The 18,327-nt window shown below is 42.8% G+C and overlaps 5 protein-coding genes across 5 annotated transcripts; 3 read left to right on the top strand and 2 right to left on the bottom strand.

Annotated features, from left to right (window-relative positions):
- Positions 1–179: 179 nt before the first annotated feature.
- Positions 180–2,078, bottom strand: PKNH_0834900 (conserved Plasmodium protein, unknown function; the record flags this gene model as incomplete). The annotated part of the gene is made up of 1 exon (XM_002258931.1): positions 180–2,078. One exon carries the CDS (start codon positions 2,076–2,078, stop codon positions 180–182), a length of 1,899 nt encoding a protein of 632 aa, XP_002258967.1.
- Positions 2,079–4,634: 2,556 nt separating this feature from the next.
- PKNH_0835000 (conserved Plasmodium protein, unknown function) lies at positions 4,635–10,515 on the top strand (the record flags this gene model as incomplete). Its single annotated transcript, XM_002258932.1, has 7 exons — positions 4,635–4,661; positions 4,842–4,909; positions 5,153–9,567; positions 9,743–9,795; positions 9,905–10,003; positions 10,175–10,299; positions 10,461–10,515. 7 exons carry the CDS (start codon positions 4,635–4,637, stop codon positions 10,513–10,515), a joined length of 4,842 nt encoding a protein of 1,613 aa, XP_002258968.1.
- Positions 10,516–10,996: 481 nt separating this feature from the next.
- On the bottom strand, positions 10,997–13,415 carry PKNH_0835100 (conserved Plasmodium protein, unknown function; the record flags this gene model as incomplete). Its single annotated transcript, XM_002258933.1, has 3 exons — positions 10,997–12,976; positions 13,113–13,156; positions 13,325–13,415. The coding sequence occupies 3 exons, from the start codon at positions 13,413–13,415 to the stop codon at positions 10,997–10,999; spliced, it is 2,115 nt and encodes a 704-aa protein (XP_002258969.1).
- A 920-nt stretch (positions 13,416–14,335) lies between these two features.
- On the top strand, positions 14,336–16,080 carry PKNH_0835200 (spindle and kinetochore-associated protein 2, putative; the record flags this gene model as incomplete). The annotated part of the gene is made up of 5 exons (XM_002258934.2): positions 14,336–14,368; positions 14,511–15,250; positions 15,474–15,535; positions 15,704–15,758; positions 16,005–16,080. The coding sequence occupies 5 exons, from the start codon at positions 14,336–14,338 to the stop codon at positions 16,078–16,080; spliced, it is 966 nt and encodes a 321-aa protein (XP_002258970.2).
- A 590-nt stretch (positions 16,081–16,670) lies between these two features.
- PKNH_0835300 (ATP-dependent Clp protease proteolytic subunit, putative) lies at positions 16,671–17,789 on the top strand (the record flags this gene model as incomplete). The annotated part of the gene is made up of 1 exon (XM_002258935.1): positions 16,671–17,789. One exon carries the CDS (start codon positions 16,671–16,673, stop codon positions 17,787–17,789), a length of 1,119 nt encoding a protein of 372 aa, XP_002258971.1.
- Between the last annotated feature and the right edge of the window lie 538 nt (positions 17,790–18,327).

Consider the following 18,327-nt stretch of genomic DNA (forward strand, 5'->3'; position numbering starts at 1 on the left):
AAAAAAAAATGAGGGGAACATGCGTTGGAGATAAGTGTAGACTGTGCGGTCTTTGTGGCGCTTCAATATCGCCTGCACCGTTCAGGTAAACTTGCCCTTTCGGGTATTTTCTTTGCACACATGGAATAATTGGTTGGCTTACTTGGCTAGCCCGTTGGATGGCTCATTTGGTTGGCCATTTACGATTCCCCCTTGGACACGCCGTACTCGGAAAAAGTACCAAACCCACGCAAGTCAAACAAAATGGTTTCGTTTCGCTTGAAGGATGCAATTTTTTCATTTTCGAAGAGGGTATGAAACAAACCATGTTCGATCAAATATTTGTAGGCGCGCAGACCGTACAGCTCGATAATATTTCCCCTGAAGAATACAATGTCGTAGGAACCTTCATTCTTTTGGAAAGCTTTTAAGCAGAAGTCAATTGGTTTTCCATACGTAACGATATTGTTCAGTGCGACAATTTGGTCTCCATGGTGGAAATTTTTTTTGCTCGCTTTTCCTCCTTCAATGATGTAGGATACGTAACAACCCCCAATCGAATCGGGATTCTTATTCAACACAATTCCGATGTTTTTCTTCACGATAACGTTGGTGCAGTTGCTCATATTTTCTTTTAAAGTATCTGCCTTTTTCAAAGAAGCCACTGTTAATTTGTTTAACTCGGCCACGATTTCTTTGAAGTTCTCTCCCTTGTCGTCTTTATAGCCCAAATGTATTGCTATGTCGTAAAAATTTTGGGCCTGCCAGAATTTCCGGAAGCTTCTGTATGCATCTCCTAGACACTTCCACGCTAATGCATGTTTCGGTTCGTACTTTATTGCCTTTAGAGAAAAGTTAAGAGCGCCTTGCATGTCATTTGTGTAGTAGGACAGCATGGATATATTTGCAGCAATGCTGGAGAGGAAAAATCCATAATATTTACACGGCAACATGCTGTATGCTAATTTCAAATCGTGTAAAGTACGTTCATAATTTTGCCTGTACAGTTTTTGTTTGCATTTTTCTATCAGCTTTAAGGACGACTCGATACTCATTTGCAAGTTCTGTTTTGAGGTGTGTGTAATGTTCCTCTGTTTTTTCCCCCTCTCAAGTTCTTTGCGCATGCTTTTACTCAAGTAGGTCATCTCTCCATCAGTTTTGTCCCTCTGAACATCTTCTATTCTGGTGATCAACAATTTCTGCAAACGATGGGAAAATTTTATTAGGTCTTCTACGCACGATATTGGCGCTTCGTAATGGCTCTCTCCAAAGGTGTACCCTACCGATATGTTCTTCTCCTCTTCACGGATGGACAATTCAATTTCCAGTCTAAAGGATTCGATGAAAGCACTGTCCATGGAGGAGTGAAATAGGTAATATAGTTGATCCTTCATCATTTCTGCTTTGATTCTCTGTTCTTCTACGGAGTGCACAGTGATCTTTACTACCTCCCGTTCGTGTTGTGGTTGGTATGGAACGACACTTCCCTTTTCGGCCTCCGCCACGAGTTCGCGTGGTATCAAGTCGTCTGCTCTATCCGGATCCTCGTCATTCATGCTGTCTTCCTCATTCGCACCATTGTTGTTTTTCCCCCCCTCCGCACCGTGTACACTGATAGGTGCGTTGAAGGTTGTCTCTCCAAAGTGCCTTTTCGCATCGTCGTCCTCGTCAAAGCTCAGGAGTTCATCATCGTTTAGCTGATCATCGAACACATCTGCCACGTTCTCTTCCCTCTCTTCTTCACTTGGCTGGTAGGGGTCAGGAGGAAATTTCGTTTTTTTTTTCTCCAAGTGATCGAAGGGATACATGTAGCCTGATTCCTGGATGTCCTTTTCCTTTTTGCTTCTATAAAACAGCCTAGTGTGCTTATTCCTCCCATAGTTGCGAAGCGTATTGTGGTAGCAGGGAGGTACATTCCTACCTCTCCTTTCTGTTCTTTTGGCTTTCCTTGGGTGGATGTAGTACCTCTGGGGGGCGCGAATTGCTTGTCCTTCTGCACTCCGCAGGACCAGATTTTCATAACAATGCGGTAATTTCAATGCCCCACAAAAATGAAAAAGTATGTAGCACACGCTGAGGAAAGACCAAAACTTATTCATTAAAATAGACTTAAAGATTTACACACGTGGAGGTTACCACACATAAGTTCATTTAATTGCTCAACTGCACATGTGTGCAGTCTGCTCTTAAGAATGAGCCTTTTTTTTTTTTTTTTTTTTTTTTTTTTTTCCGTTGCATTATTTCCAAGATGGGACAGTGAAAAGGGAAAGGAATAAATGTCCATTTCAATTTTCCCCCTTTAGTGTAGTACTAGGGAGAAAAGAAAGGTTCACTGGTGGTGGACGAGAAAGGAACCCGTTCACTGCTATACTTGGGTATCCTCTACACTTCTATGTAGAAATTCCCCCCGGTTGGAAATCTCGGGAATGAAAAGGAATCATTACCGAAACGGTACGAATCGCACGCACGCCTTCGTCCAAAAGCGTTACAAAATTATTAATGAGGTAGGTATCATTCGGCTCTTCTCATTTGGAGAGAAAAAAAAAAAAAAAAAAAAAAAGATTGCCTAAGAACTGGACCAATATTTTGAAGCATTTCCCCTTGGGACTAGTTCCTTCAACCGTGTCGCCGAAGCGATGCCATGAGGACGATGGCACAGCTTCTTGCTAGTCCGCTTTTACCAGCCGTTGTGAGGAATAGGGGAAAACAGAACGAGGATGTTCCTGTACTGTTATTCCTATATTCATTTATTTATTCATTATTTTATTAATTTTTTTTTTTTTTTTTTTTTTTTTTTTTTTTTGGGCTCCTTCCCACCTCGAGAAGCGGTGCGCAGTGGCATTGGTGATCTCATTTAAAAGTTGCTTCGACACCACACCTATTCGGGGCTTTCCGAAGTTACATATGTTTCTCATTGCGGGGAGCGCAACACGGGCAGGCGGGCATACACCCCTTCAATTGGAGAATAGCTTGCGCGAGCGACTGCGCCGTTCGTCCATATTGTAATCGCAGAACTGGAGATGTCTCGTCACTGAGTCATTCACAATCAATCATTACGTTGACCATTATACCACTTGTACCTTCTTTCTTGCACACCGCGCGGGAAATGGTGAACAGCAAAATGGGTAAAAGAGGAACGCATTCAATCGAGCAAAAAAAAAAAAAAAAAAAAAAAAAAACTAATAGAGGGAACACGCCTTTAAAAAGTTGCACTAGTCCAAACCACGCCGAAGAGGATGGAAAAAAAAAAAAAAAAAAAAAATTAATTTGCAAAGGCAAACATGGCGAGGGATATTACAATTATAAGAAGGCGAAAATTTACACATGCGTGATCATACACAGCTGAGGAGAACATGTGCCAGTCCACCTCTGCTTTGTAAAACGTCTACTGAGTGAAGTGGCCATATTAAAAATGATAAAAGTGTAAACTTGCGAGGAGTAATTTTTTTTTTTTTTTTTTTTTCTTCGCTCCTCCTGTCGGATGAAATTGCCCCATTTGGTATGCCCTTATCGTTTCTTTCCCTTCAATTATTATTATTATTATTTTATATTTTTTTTTTTTTTCCACGTAATAAAAAGTATACACATACTTTTGAGTGCACGGATGGCACAAAAGGGGAATCCTCTCCTTAAGTTCGAGAATGACTATAAATTATTTATCGCGAGTATGTACTTTTTTCCCTCTCTTCCTTTTTCCTTTTTCCTTTTTTTTTTTTTTTTTTTTTTTTTTGTTTTTTTTATTTCCATTTTTTCCGCCCATTCCACTCTCTTGTTTTTGAGCTACCTCCATGCTTGCCGAATGGCCCGCTCTACTGAAATTTTTAATTTTGTCGCGAAGCTATTCAGCACTAGGAATGTGTTTTTTTTTTTTTTTTTTTTTTTTTTTTTTTTTTTTTCCATTTTGAGGCAGATAAGTGTATGCTTTTACACGTGCACATGGATATGTGTACTTATGCCAACGTAGGGATAAGTACATGTTCAAATAAATTCACTTGCACGCACATTTATTTTCGTATGCCGAGAAAAGGGACAAAGCTAACTTGAGGAGAGGCGAACTGGTCAAGTGTTTAGCACGCTCTCCTGCTCCCCCCTTAAATGGTGTAGCGAACCAACTGGCATTTTCACACGCACGTTTTTTTGTCGTTCCTCAGTGGATATATATGCGCGATCGTGCAGATGCTCAAATTGGGCGAATGCGCAGTGCGTCGTGTACATGTGCGTATTCGCCTACACGAGGCGGAGACTATCGACCCTCGTGATTGTCGGGGGGTGGTGGTCATTTTTCTCTAGCCCAGGCGGGGAGAAGTGCACAGAATTGCGGGCGCTCCCTATTTTAAAGCACACCCCAATATTTTATTTTATTTACCTATTATTTCATTATTTTATTTATTTATTATTTTATTTATTATATTATTTTATTTTTTTGTATCCAACCGCCAGACCCACGAGTGCATACCTACGTGCTCATACGCAGATGCATTCATCCATGCGTACACATATCTATATACATCTGTGTGTATGTGTGTGTGCCCCCCCAGTAGTGAGCCCACAAAGCTGTGCTCACCGAGGGAGCTACAGCCCATCCGATCTTTTGTCTTGTCCTCTTCTCGCATCTCATCCCAAGTGAAGATAAATCAAAAACACCCATAATAATTATGATCGATGAAAAGAAATTTGATTTTGTAAGTAGACATTGCAAGGAGGCCCTTCCCTCCTATGGGGAGTTCATCGAAGGAATGATCTTCTCCTGCGATGCGGCGAGATAGCCTGAACGGCACGTCGAAGATTCACCATTCTTTTTTTTTTTTTTTTTTTTTTGCATGCACTTATCCCAAAGGCGCAACCCTTTTCCCCTTGTGCAGGGTCTTGATCAGTCCACAGCGAGCAATGGGCTATTCACCGTCATAGAGAGGAAACCCCTCTCGTCACTGTAAGTGGGGTGGGAATTATCAAGGGCTCGCGCTTCACCTGCGCTAGCAGATCAACAACAGAGAAGCGTGTATGGTGGCGTATGTCGTACTTGCCTCTCCCCTCTGTGCACACCCCGTTGGCCATCCCTACCACGTTTTACACTGTTTCTACTTTTACTTCCAATTCCACCACCACTTCCACCGCGATTGTCACTTCCACTTCCACTTTTAATTTCACTTCCATTCCCCCCCTCCCCGTGCAGAGAAAACAACGAAAGCCTGAACCTGAGCAACCTGAGTGATCCCCTGTGCAATTCGACTGATGGGGTAAATAAAAAGACAAAGGATTACACCACCCAGAACACTGATAATATCTGTGAAATATATCGCCTGAACAGTTCGCAACTTCTAAATGATCAGCTAGAAAATGCACTCAGTAGAATCAGTTACGTGGACGATGACGTATCCTCCTTTTACGATTCGGAAAAAGAAGATGAATTCTATTTCGATAACGACATTTCTACGCTGGGATCATGTTATTCCGTTTCTAGTCCCACCAAAATAAGTAAAGGAAAAAAAGTAAGAACCAGTGTCGTTGGATCTGTTTCTAAAAGGTATACTGGTGGAAGGGGTTCAGATGGGGAAAGGAGAAAACATAGCCCCTTTTTCGATTCCACTTTTCAAAATGAATCTCCTGTCAATGTTAATCAGATGGGAAAAAATCGAGAAGGTAGAGAAGATCACAGTAAATACGAAGAAGCATACAGTCGTGATGAGAGAAGAACAAGATTAGCTACTATGGATGCATCGAATGAATCCCTACAAAATGATGATAATAGCGATGAGGAAACTGAACTTCAAAAGCAAAAGTATAAGGACGAAATGGATCAATCGGAAAATAGCAACGACGAGAAGGCCATTCGTCTGAACAAAAATGTATATAGAATTGTGAACATAAGAAAAGACGGGGGTGATGATAAGGAAACTGTCATCAGGAGGATAGCACAGTTGAGAAAAAGTATGATGAGGGAGAAACATGCAGATGTTGAGAATGATGGGGATTACGAAGAAGGGGAGTCTCCGTCTCAGTACGATTCAGTGTGGAATTTATCGAAAGTGAAGGAACTGCGCATGGGCAAAGGGGAGCCTCCCAAGGGGGTATTCGAGGAGAATATCCAAGGAGAAAGAAGCCACAACAGATTTAGCGAAGGCCATTATTTGAGAAAGGATATTAAGCTCTCTCGGTACAACAGTGACAGAGGGGTAAAATATATAGAGGCGAAGGAGCAGGGGGGAGATATTTACATGCAGAGCGATCGGGGTGGAGAGAACTATGACGAAAGAAACTACCAAGATGAATCGTCCCACTACAGTTACGAGCACATCGAAGAAATCGAACCAAAGGGTAACGTAGATTTTAAGAAGAGAAAAAAATATATGTTCCTTCCGAAGCAACCCGGACAGGGCAATGGTGGTGATGCTCAAAAATGCGTGAGCAGTGAGAACCAAGATGGAGGGAATCAGAACTACCTTCATGAAAAGGGATTGTACGAGAAGAAACATATTAGGAGTAGTAGACCGTTTGCAGATATGCCGAACGGTATAGTCTTGGGGGAGGCGTCATTCCAAGGGAGCGAGGCGAATATGGATCTAACTGGTAGCACAGACGGAGGGATGGACCATGTTGAGAAAGAAGCCTTTCAAAATGAAGGAACCCCCGTGCGTGGTCGATACGGAGAGGGCCACATGAGGAACGCGCGAAAGGGGGGAGAAAGGGGCGAAGGTGAAAATGCAAATCATCGTGCTTATCGTTTCCATCAGTACAGTGGCATCGCAAAAGGATACCATCGCGTCGCGCGCGTAAGGAGAGACACCGGATTTGATGCAGATGGAAATGCGAACATCGCAGGGGATGATAGGTATGGAATGGACGACTCAAACCATTTAGAAATAAAAAAGGAAGTTAATAAGAGAATGCATCATGTAGATCAGCCGAACAGACAAGAGTACATGCACGAAAAAGAGTACCCATCACGAAGCGTACAAATGAATGGGCATGATAAAGCACAGAAGGGGAAGTATCCATATATGAACTACCCCTATGATGATGAAGACATGGCGCGTGTTAAGGAGGATGAGTTATTTGCAGATGGTGTGTATCCAGCGCGTGACATGCATTCATGTGAAGAAGGGGTTGCAACCACATACTTTAGAAGTGCGCACAGTAGGGGTTACAAAAAGGTGCGCGGAGAGGAGGATCATGATGGTGGTGATGAGCGGATGCATGTGAATGATGGCAGAATGGACGAAGAGGCGAATTATGAGAAGGGCATGTATCGAAATAGGAGGTACCCAATGGGTGTGCGTGGGGCGAACCGAGGTCGGATGGAGGATCCTTATCATCACGTGGAGGAGAATTCGTTTACTAAGTATTGCGAAGGCCCCAGTTCTAGTAGCCCCCACCGGTATCATCGAAGTGAATACATAAGTAGGGTGAATCCGTCCTATCGAAGACAGGGTTCGAGCGAGAACCAGATAAGTACATATCCTCGTGGGGGAAATAGGATGTACGACGAAAGGCAAAGTGGTGATGATCACGATAGTGACGACAGACCTGATTCGTATGGCGGAGCGTATACCTCGGTTCTACCCCGGGGGGCACAGTACCCAAACGACTACTACAGTGGTAAGCGTGCGCACCGAAGGTTGAGCAGTGATTCTAATGGAGTACATCATGCGGCCAAGCATTACCAAAGCGGGTACCGTCGTACTCAGGGTCGAAGTAACTATGAAGGGGAGGAGTATTACGATGGCGATTATTACGATGGCGACTATTATGATGAGGAGTACCATCCTCACGGGGGATCACCACCAGATCAGGCAGATTATTATTACCCACGTACTATGTCATATGATGAGTACGAACAGTCGCGGATAAACGATGGTGAAAGGAATGTTTTTTCGAAGAAGAGCCCTCCAGGGAGTCAAAGTGGTAGCAAGCCATACTATGATGAAGAAGGAGTGAATGAGAAGAATGGATATCTAGCCAATGTAGCTTATCAGAAAAGTGAAGGTAACCATTGCACCTTCGATGAGCAGAGGACACGTCTAAATAAAAATGACATAGATAGTGAGGGAAAGAAGGTTAACTTAACAGGGGAGAGTGCCTCCACGATGGTAGTTGGTGCTCATGTGTTGACGGAAAAATCCACGCACTCTTTAGGGGATGGTAAGGAGAATGTAACTGGGGTGGTTTTGCAGAATACAGGAGGAGAAGTTAGTGAAGCCGCGCAAATGCGCCCTCCCACTGGGGACACAAGTATTCCTAATGAGAATGCTACCAATGTTAGTAGTGCAACGATGGTTGGAAATGCCCTCCCGCCCCATATGGTCACACAGAGTACTACTCAGGGCATTCCACCGAACGTGGAGGTATGCCAGCCACCACCACAACCACAGCAATCACAACCACAACAACAACCAACACAACCAACACAACCAACACAACCAACACAACCAACACAACAAGCGCAACCACCACAATCGCAAGCGCCGGTGAAGAGGAAGCGGGGCAGACCCAGATTGAAGAAAACGACGACCCCGTCGGAAGAGGCCCCATCGAACGATTCCCAAAGCAACGTATCAGCGGCGCAGGCAGTGCCCCTTCCCACTTTACAGCAGAATAACCAAACGGGTGTCCCCGCCAGTGGTCATAGCGGTAACATAAACAGTGAACAGAACCACCTCCCCCCCCTTTACAACAACATGGGTTCTGTCATTAACCCTGTTTATAGCAACCACATGGGTAATCCCAATGCGCACCTTCAAATAGCAATGGAACAAGCCCCGAGTTACCAGTTAGGAGGAACCACCCAGGTCCTAGGGCAACTACTTGGGCAGCCACTTGGACAGGTGCATGGGCAAGCGCTTGGACAGACGGCGGGGCATCAACTGGCGGATCCGCACAATCCCATGAACCACCTAAACCAGATGAACCCCTTGGGTGCACAGATGACGCAGCAGATGGGCCTTCCTGTAGGACAACACCTGAACCCACAAGTGGGCAGCCATATTAATCACCAGATAGGGCAGCATCTGAGCCAGATGCACACGCACATGAACCCGCAACTGAGCCAGCAACTGAACCAGCAGATGAACCAGCATATGAACCAACACAACGGCTACCTCCTCCAAAACAGAACGGACAATCACTTCGGTGCAGACATCAATGGAGACAAGTACGCGGCAGCATACGGATCCTTCGAACCAGATGTTGCAAATCATCTAGACCCCAATTTCTGTAACAGGAACTTTGAACAGGGGAGAAGCATTAGGGAAAATCACTCGTACGAAGGAGACAAGGGAGAATATCAAACGAATAGAAGAAGGATAAGCAGATCGAATGGAAGTGGGTCGGATGAAAGGAACTCAGAGAAAGAAATAAAAAAGGTACAGAAAAGACGAGGGAGAAGACGAAAAAATGAAGTGGAACAAGGAGATACACATTATAAAAGAAGCAACAGTAGTAGCAATCAAAGCAACATGAACCATGTGGAAACCAAGTCGGTGGACTCGTATAGAAACAAGTCCAACGATGACAGCAACTCCATGAGTGAGCACAGAGCGGACCAGGATTTCTCCACATTTGTGGACGAGAACAACAAGACCCTTTCGTACAGTACGTTTGAAAAAAGGCGTGTCGCTGAGAATGGCCTATCGGGTGTGGTGCACATTTGTTTGGCTCACTCGGTTGGACACGCACTTGCACCATTGACGTGCTATCACGTGGAAAAATAGCAGTACGTTATATGATGTGATGTCATTTCATTTTATTTTATTTTCTCTTTCCGAAGGAGTCGCCTATAATCCCGCGGACACGGTATGGGAAAGGCTGTCCGGCGTCAAGGTAACTCGGCGGGGAATCCCCTGGGCACCCTTTAAAAGGTGTGCACTCTCCTGCGCATTATGGAAGAGAGGTGGTCCCCCAACATGGTTTATTTCTTCTTTTTTTGCAGATCGGCCCATTGATACTGACGGCCCAAAGCAGAACGACGAATGTCATTTTGGCGAAAAACAGATCCATCGAGCTTGGCAACATAAACCACAACCTCATAGTAATCTTAAAAGAAAAAAATATATATGTACACATGCACATGTACTTACTTTATTGCGTTTTCTGATGCTAATAGATTCGACTGCAACGTTAATACTCTTCCTGTTGCATGGTCCATTTTCTTCCTTTTTGCCTTGTCAATATATCTTTTTTTACCTCCACCTCACCGCAGTATGGCTACATTTACAAAGGCGACAACGTCAGACTAACCATCGGAAAGGAGACGAAATCCGTGAAGACCGGCTCGCTGTTCTTCCTACCGAGCTACAATTACTGCAGCATACATAACGATGACAGGTAAGTGTAGCGCCCCCCCTCGGCGAGTGAAGCAGGAATGTGTGCTGATGTTTGCAATTTTGGGATTACATCAGTGGTTACTCTATACGATCACACGTGTCTTCCCTGTGCATTTTTCTACTTCAGCCTCATTTTTTTTTTTAATTCCTCCCCTTCTGCAGCCTTGGGACCGCCAAAATATTTTTATGCTTTGTTTACTTGAGCGACGTTATCTGAGTTGACGTAGACACCTTCCATTTGGCAATTTTTTTTTTTTTTTTTTTTTTTTTTGACAAAGATATACGTCAGGCTTCCATTTGTGCGATTCGTTTCGAAAGCGAAAATGTTTTTTTTTTTTTTTTTTTGTATGCCTTTGTATATGCGTGCCTATTCGTGCGTGTGCTTACGCGTGTTCTTTTCCTACAACGGTGAAGTAACCGTTGCGAAACGTGACAAAACGATCATTTGGCTAGCTAGTACATTGTACATAAATGGATTTCCTAAGGGAACCATCGGAAAAAATGAAAAAATACCAAAAAGGAAAAAAAAAAAAAAAATTATGAACAAGTCATATAACAAGCTATTTTTAACGAAAAAAAAAAAAAAAAAAAAAAAAAAAAAAAAAAAAAAGCTACATGGTAAAAGAAGGATATACCTTCTCCATTCAAACATGGACTCTACAACCCAGTCGCACGGGTGGGTGAGTTCCACTGGGCGACTACGCCACGTCCATCAGTGTACACTTCTGAATGCAGCAGTTTACGTACAAATGAGTAATGCTATTCTGTGATTTCAGTAGAGTGAATTGAACAATTTTTTTACTGCTTCGCGCCTTTTGAAGGATTTCAATTTCCAGGACACAATCGAATAAGTTATAAGTGTAGTACGGCACGAACGTTTTGTTTGAGTTATATTTGCTGTTGTGCAAGATTGGGAATGCGTTTTTTTTATCATCATTTGATCCCTGTCTTGTTGTTTCTTCGATGTGAATGCTGATGGAGGAGGCGTGGTCCTGGCCCGTCTCGGTTGATTTGCACAAGGGGGAGCATCCACGGTAAATGCTTTTCCCACCGTAAACACTTTTCCCACTGTAAACACTTCCCTCACCGTAAACACTTCCCTCACCGTAAACACTTCCCTCACCGTAAACACTTCCCTCACCGTAAACACTTCCTTCACCGTAAACACTTCGCCCACTGTCAACACTTGGCTCACTTTCTAATCTGCCAGAACTGCCAGGACTGCCAAGACTGCCAAGACTGTTGCCTTCTCCCTGGTGGTAATCTGCGTAGGACACCGAGTCCTCCGTGCCGCTACTACTATCCGTGCTGTCAAAGAGCAGTGGGCTAATTTTCCACTTGGCCCTTTTATTCATCCTACCGGTCCAATTTTTCACATCATCCATGAGAGCATTCGGAGCGTGTTCCTCTTCTGAACGGTTCAAACGGCTTGTCCTCTCATAACTCAACCAAGCATTCGCGTTCCACTTTGTTTTTCTGCTTCTGTAATGGTAATTATTCCCTGTGCTTTTACCGTCCTGTGCGCCCTCTTCCTCATTGCACTGCCTTTTTCCCGAGTGAACCGTTCCTTCCATTCGATACTTTGCATAGTCAAATATAAGGATGGGAATGTTAAACGTAACGGAAAGAATTTTTAACTCCCGGACGAGGTAGAAGTAGGTGTTCGTGTTCTGTACACTTAACTGCTTGAACAAATTTGTAAAATTGTCTATTCCAATGCATGCCAAATTGGCTAGCTGGCTTGTAAATGGGTTCTTCTGGTCCCCTTTTTTGGGGTTCTTCTGCTTTCTTACATTTGCCAAGAAGCTGATAAGTTCGCTCCAATTTCGGACACGAAAAATAAATAACCTGTTAAGGATATCATCCAAAGAGACCTTTTTTTCTCTCTCCCTTGTAATTTTCTTTTTTAAAATTTTTTCAATTACAGTAACGTCGTTAATGTAGCTGAAATATATGAACACAGCCACTGCAGTGGGGGGGCTTCCAGAGAGGAAGTCGCATAACAAATTAAGCAAAATTACTTTATTCATTTTTGTCTTTTTCCCATAGAAGAAGTATATTTTGGATCTTTGGATTCCGTTTCCGAGGAGCTTGTTTAGTGCATGGCTATTCGTTTTGACAGAGGTTACCTCGCTCAGAGATGCCTTCATATAATTAGAGCAGGCCAGAAAGTTCTTCTCCAGTCCTTTGGGGGATTTACAGCTAGACATAACTACAGGTATGCTATTATTTGTGAGTCTTTCCGACGCGCCGACTGAGTTGTTGCTGCTCTTCAGGTAGGTCAAGGGGTTGATACTTTTGAGCACTGAGTATTTTCTCCTTCCCAGAGGAGAAGTTGGTACGGCGTGCCCATGTCCCGTGGTAGACATGGGCATGGATTTCATCATGGACATTATCATAGATGTCGACATTTGCACTGACGCTGATGAAGAAGATGAAGGAGACTCAACCGAACCGTTCATGGAGTCGACCATCGTGCCGTCAGTCGAGCCTCCCCCATCATCCGTGTTAACAGAACTCCCACCGTAGCAGTAATTTTCCTGATCGCTCACGGCGTGGTTGTAACCATGGAGGGGGTTCTTCGAATAGTCTACTTGGCCTTCTTCCCCCCAGTCATTTGGCACTCCCAATTCTCGCAAGTGGTAACTAAACAGTTCATTCTGTCCTACATTGACCTCCTGCAATTTGGGACAAGTGGATTTTTTATGTACTGACGAGTACATGCACAAATGTATAGGTATGCACACAGTCGGATATGCACTTATCGCTACCGCCCCGTACATTGTTCGAATGAACTTAAAATATATGACCAACCTCCGCGTCCACGTTCTCCAGATAATTTGTACTTAACTTCTCAACTGCGGGGGGATGAGAAAAGGTATGACTGGATAGACTTTCACTACACAGTTCACATGGATGGTGCGGATATGCCAAATGTAGACGCATACACATAAATATATATACAAGTATGAAAATGGGTACTTCCCGCGATCGGATTACTCATCTCCGAAGAAATTTATACTTACTCGTATTTATGTTGCAATCATACAACTTTTTCTTTATTTTTTCAGGGAGATTTAAGTACTCTATATCGGGTCTCTCCATCTTTCCGCACATGTTCGTTCATGTCCTTATGAATGGCTTAACGGATGTACACATTTTTTTTTTTTTTTTTGGGGGGGGGTTTGCATATAGCGATGGAAAGCGAAATGGATAGGAAGTATATACTATTTGGCGCAATTTCAAAGAATGAGAAAAAGGTGAAGATGGATAGAGGAGTATAATCAAACGGATGCAAAGCACTAAGGTTCCTGTGCTGAAGCGGTTACTATCCCGATCCTGCAGATGAACAGGAAAATGAGAAGGCTGATATGGGCAGAAAGCAAAATAATGGGGAAAAGTACCAATGAATGAATAAGCCTGCACGGATGTGTGAACGTAACACCTCATTTTGCAGAACATTTGCGAAGTGAGTCGAGAAATGGACCTCATTACAACTTCAACCTTGAAGTGCACATTGCCCTCTTGGACGTGCGTGTGTTGCATGGCTAGGTATGTACATACTGGCTAGGAAAAGGAGTTTTTTTTTTTTTTTTTTTTTTTTTTTTTTTTTTTTTTTTCTTCCTCCGAAGGTCATCACAATTGACATTTCACCGCCGCTATTTCTTGGCATACGAACGAGGAAATTTTTTTCATATTTTTTGAACAGGGAAGGATTTGCTAGGACATGTTAGGGGTTGCATTTTTTCCTTTCTCTCACAAATACGCGATGGAAGGAACGATGTGTCAGGACGGCAAGCCATTATGCATATACACCTCTCTTTTTTTCTCCACGTTTCGCACATGGCAATAACCCCCTTTTTAAACAACTTAAAATAAGCGTTTCCTCCCAAAAGGGCTTGTATGCCTTTTCGCGTCCAAGGGGTCGAGGGGGAGCGCTCTGCACACCGCGCCATATGTATGCACACAAAGTGTGGCTGTGCGTGTAAACTGGCCTGCAGGCTGAATAGTTGAACATAACAGGAGAGAAAGTCACGATGGAGTTGTCAATAGACGCGCTGAAGGAGAAGGTGAGTTCATTGGATCACATCACATTGGTGTTTTTGGAAAGACAGTTCTGTATACCCTATACACATGTATGTTAATATAGAAAAATGGAACACTGCACCGTGTGATTCACTTGATATTTTTTCTCCCTCATCCATCTCGCAGTTCCTTAACATGAACAGCGACATCGAGCTAATCGAACGGAAGCTCAAAGACGAAATGTGCAAAATGTATGAAGATGACATCAATCCATTTCTAATTCTTAACGATTTTGAAAATATAAGAAGCGAATTGCACAGAATAAGTAAAGAATTAAATGTTCTGTATGAACGGAAAAAAATGAGTATACAATACATGCACAGGCAAATGCAAAATTACAACTTTCTGCTGAACTTGGAAAATAATTTGAATATCACTTCCAAGGAGTTTATGAATTATAACAACTCGGAAATTATTTTAAATAATTTTTTTTACGACAATATAAAGAAGTTTTTGCTTAACATAAATTACGATGAAATTAATGAGTTGTTACAGCTGGAACATCTCCAAAAATGTGTAGACCGCAAAGGGGAGCAAACAAATGAAAACAACTTAAACGACATGGGGACCGAAGTACCCAACGGGAAATCTGGGATGTGTGACTCGGGCAGTTATAAAAACTATGTAAATACTAGCGATTTCAGGGACAACGAAAAAAGAGGGATGTTGAATAACGGAAACATCGCACAAGATAACAGAAACGAACAAGTGAACAAGGGAAATGCCACCGATAAGGAGAGCTTGTTCTGCCCCATCGACGACGCTACCTTCCAGTCCGTCCCCGCACTGATTCGACGGAGAGCCAAGTTGGACGACATTAACCTGATATACAGGTCGCTGTACGACATGGCCATAAAGAAGGGCAGGTGAGTGCCCGTGTGTAACATTTGCTACATTTTCCTGTTCGCCATTTGCCTTTTCGCCATTTTCCCGTTCGCCATTTTCCTGTTCGCCATTTTCCCGTTCGCCATTTTCCTGTTCGCCATTTTCCCGTTCGCCATTTTCCTGTTCGCCATTTTCCCGTTCGCCATTTGCACACCGTGAAGACCCCGTTCATACACCTTCACACGTTTGCCCCTCCCCCCGCAGCTGCGTCCCCGTGGAAAAGTCCGAGCTGACTCAGATGAATCTGCAGGTCTTTGGACAGACAGGTTGGTCTATCCTGCGAGAAGAGACATTTTTTTTCTATTTTTTGCAGTTTTCGCAATTTTATTATTTTATTATTCCTATTTTTTCTTTTTTTTTTTCCCCACTTTGCCTGAACGGTTCATATTTTATATCTCCTTTTGCTGCAAATTTTTTTTTTCCCCCCCCACCAGGAGAAGCCAAAATAGCTACCTTGCGATACCTGAAAATTATAGAAGTTATTAACAAGTAATGAAAAAAAAAAAAAAAAAAAAAAAAAAAAAAAAAAGCTATACACATTGTTATCTTATAATTTTAGCTATTTTTTCGTCCCTTCATGTTTTTGTATCCTTCCGCTTGCACACACCATCTGTTTTGCTCTGCACAGGGGCGTTTCACCAAATTGGTGCTATGCTCCCTCTTACGCTTTTCCCACATTTTTCACGTTTTCTCCTTTTCCCCTTTTTTTTGCTCTGCCTTGTTGGAACTATTCAGAACCGGCTCCGTGAAACTCCTAAACTGCGCTGGGTTGAAAAAAAAAAAGAAGAGAAAAACCTGCCACGCAAGATAAAAATAGGAAAAAAAAAAAAAAAAAAAAAAAAAAAAGAGGATGAAGAGGAACCCCAGCTTTGCTGCTCCCTGGTTATGTAGAATAAAGGACGCAATAATGACAAATGAAAGTAACCGAATGGATGCTTTCCCCCAATGCAACTAGGTTGCGATGGGAGGGGATATTCAAATGGAAGGAGTCATAGAGTTATCCGAATTTGGGCTATCTGTTCGTTGTTCATTTATGCCGCGTTTACGAGGCGGGAAAGTTTTAGTCCATCCCCTTTTTCTTCATTTTGAAATGGGTAATTCCCTTCCGCATTACATGTGTAAGCGTTGACTTCCCTTTTCTTTGGGGGAGAAGGGAACGCTGAGGCTTTCTCCCCCATAGCTCCAGCTTTACACGCACTGCAGATAGCATTCCTGCAGGTTGAAGGAGCAAACGTGCACATGTATGTACATATCTATATATATCTGCGCATGCGGACGTGCAAAGATGCGCGCTTGGTTCCTTCCGACTTCTTTGCCTAACTTTTTAAAAGGAACATAACTGTTTTAAAATTTTTTAGTGAAACGCAATCCCTGCGGTCATCAGTTGCGTGCATTGCGGAAATGGTATGTTTATTTTCGCTTCTGCTTTTCACCCTACTGAGAAATAACAGAACACATGCAAAAAGGAATACACACAGATTGAGCACGGCCCACTTCATACATTTCCCGGGTGGAGAGGTTCCCCAAGGGAAGGCAAGGCACAACTGGGTAGGCAGGGGCAGCGCTGTTGTTTGCAGTGGTGTGTACAGCCGCTGCACCAAAACCAGGGGTCTGTCGTCCAATTCGCTTCTGCGGTCCATAGAGGATGAAGAGGAAAACGCCACACTGAGGGACGAGGGTGCATCAGATGGTGCATCATATATCACGACAGATGGAGTGGCGAGAAGTGACCCTGGTACAAAGGAAATGAAAAGTGTTAAGAATGGCAACTTGTGTATGGATGCTGCCAAGGGTGTGGGTGGTTTCCTCGGAGGAGAGGGAAGGCATTTAGAGGAAATTTCTCCTGAAGGAAAACCAATTCACAAAGGCAGGAGCAGGATGAGCAGAAGGTACAGGAGGAGGGAGGGGATCATTCCCCGAGTGGAAGACATCAAAGATATGAAGAAGGACCTGAAGTTATTTTTTTTCAAAAAAAGAATAATCTACTTGACGGAAGAAATAAATAAAAAAACGACCGATGAGATGATCAGTCAGTTGTTATACTTAGATAACATAAATCACGACGACATCAAAATTTACATAAATTCCCCAGGAGGGTCCATAAATGAGGGACTAGCCATTTTGGATATTTTCAATTACATCAAGTCAGACATACAGACAATATCTTTTGGCCTAGTAGCATCTATGGCATCTGTAATTTTAGCTAGCGGGAAAAAGGGGAAGAGGAAATCTCTGCCCAATTGCAGAATCATGATCCATCAACCTCTGGGAAATGCATTTGGACAGCCCCAGGATATAGAGATACAGACCAAGGAAATTCTTTATCTGAAGAAACTGTTGTATAATTACTTGTCCACTTTTACTAACCAGACAACTGAGACCATTGAGAAGGACTCAGACAGAGACCACTACATGAATGCGCTGGAGGCGAAGAGGTATGGAATAATTGATGAGGTGATTGAGACAAAGTTGCCACACCCATATTTTGATGAAGCCGTGAGGGAGTCTAGCAGTGGTTGATCAGGAGGGGTAAAAATGTGCACCCATTTAATTACACTTTTTTTTTTTTTTTTTTTTTTAGCGAAATTAATTTTTTAGTTTTTGCAAAAATGTTTGAACATATGTAAGTGTTGCATTTAAAAGAAAAAAAAAAAAAAAAAAAAAAAAATGGGACGCAAAGTGGGGTGAAGTAGAAAACTTGCAAAGTCTCTCCCCACCTGATGCGCACACCACACCGGTGGATGCATACTACAGGAGGGAAAATGCAGGAAAAAAAAAAAATTATTAAAGAGGGATTTAGTAATGCGGTAAGCATATTGTTCAGTAAATACGCATTTGGTGAAAAACAACTTGGAGGATCAATCAAGGAGACAATATTTTTTTGATGTTATGTCAAGGCGGAGATATACATTTTGGAGGCACAAGTTTAAAGCACACTTATATATGGCAGAGTTTTGGTGGAGAAAACTTATTTTTTTTTTTTAATTATTTGTTTGAACAAATGGGAGGTATGAATTTATATAGAAGACAATTGGGAAGGGTTATTCGTCGGGTGAAT

Source organism: Plasmodium knowlesi (assembly GCF_000006355.2).
Source record: "Plasmodium knowlesi strain H genome assembly, chromosome: 8".
NCBI classification, from domain to species: domain Eukaryota; phylum Apicomplexa; class Aconoidasida; order Haemosporida; family Plasmodiidae; genus Plasmodium; species Plasmodium knowlesi.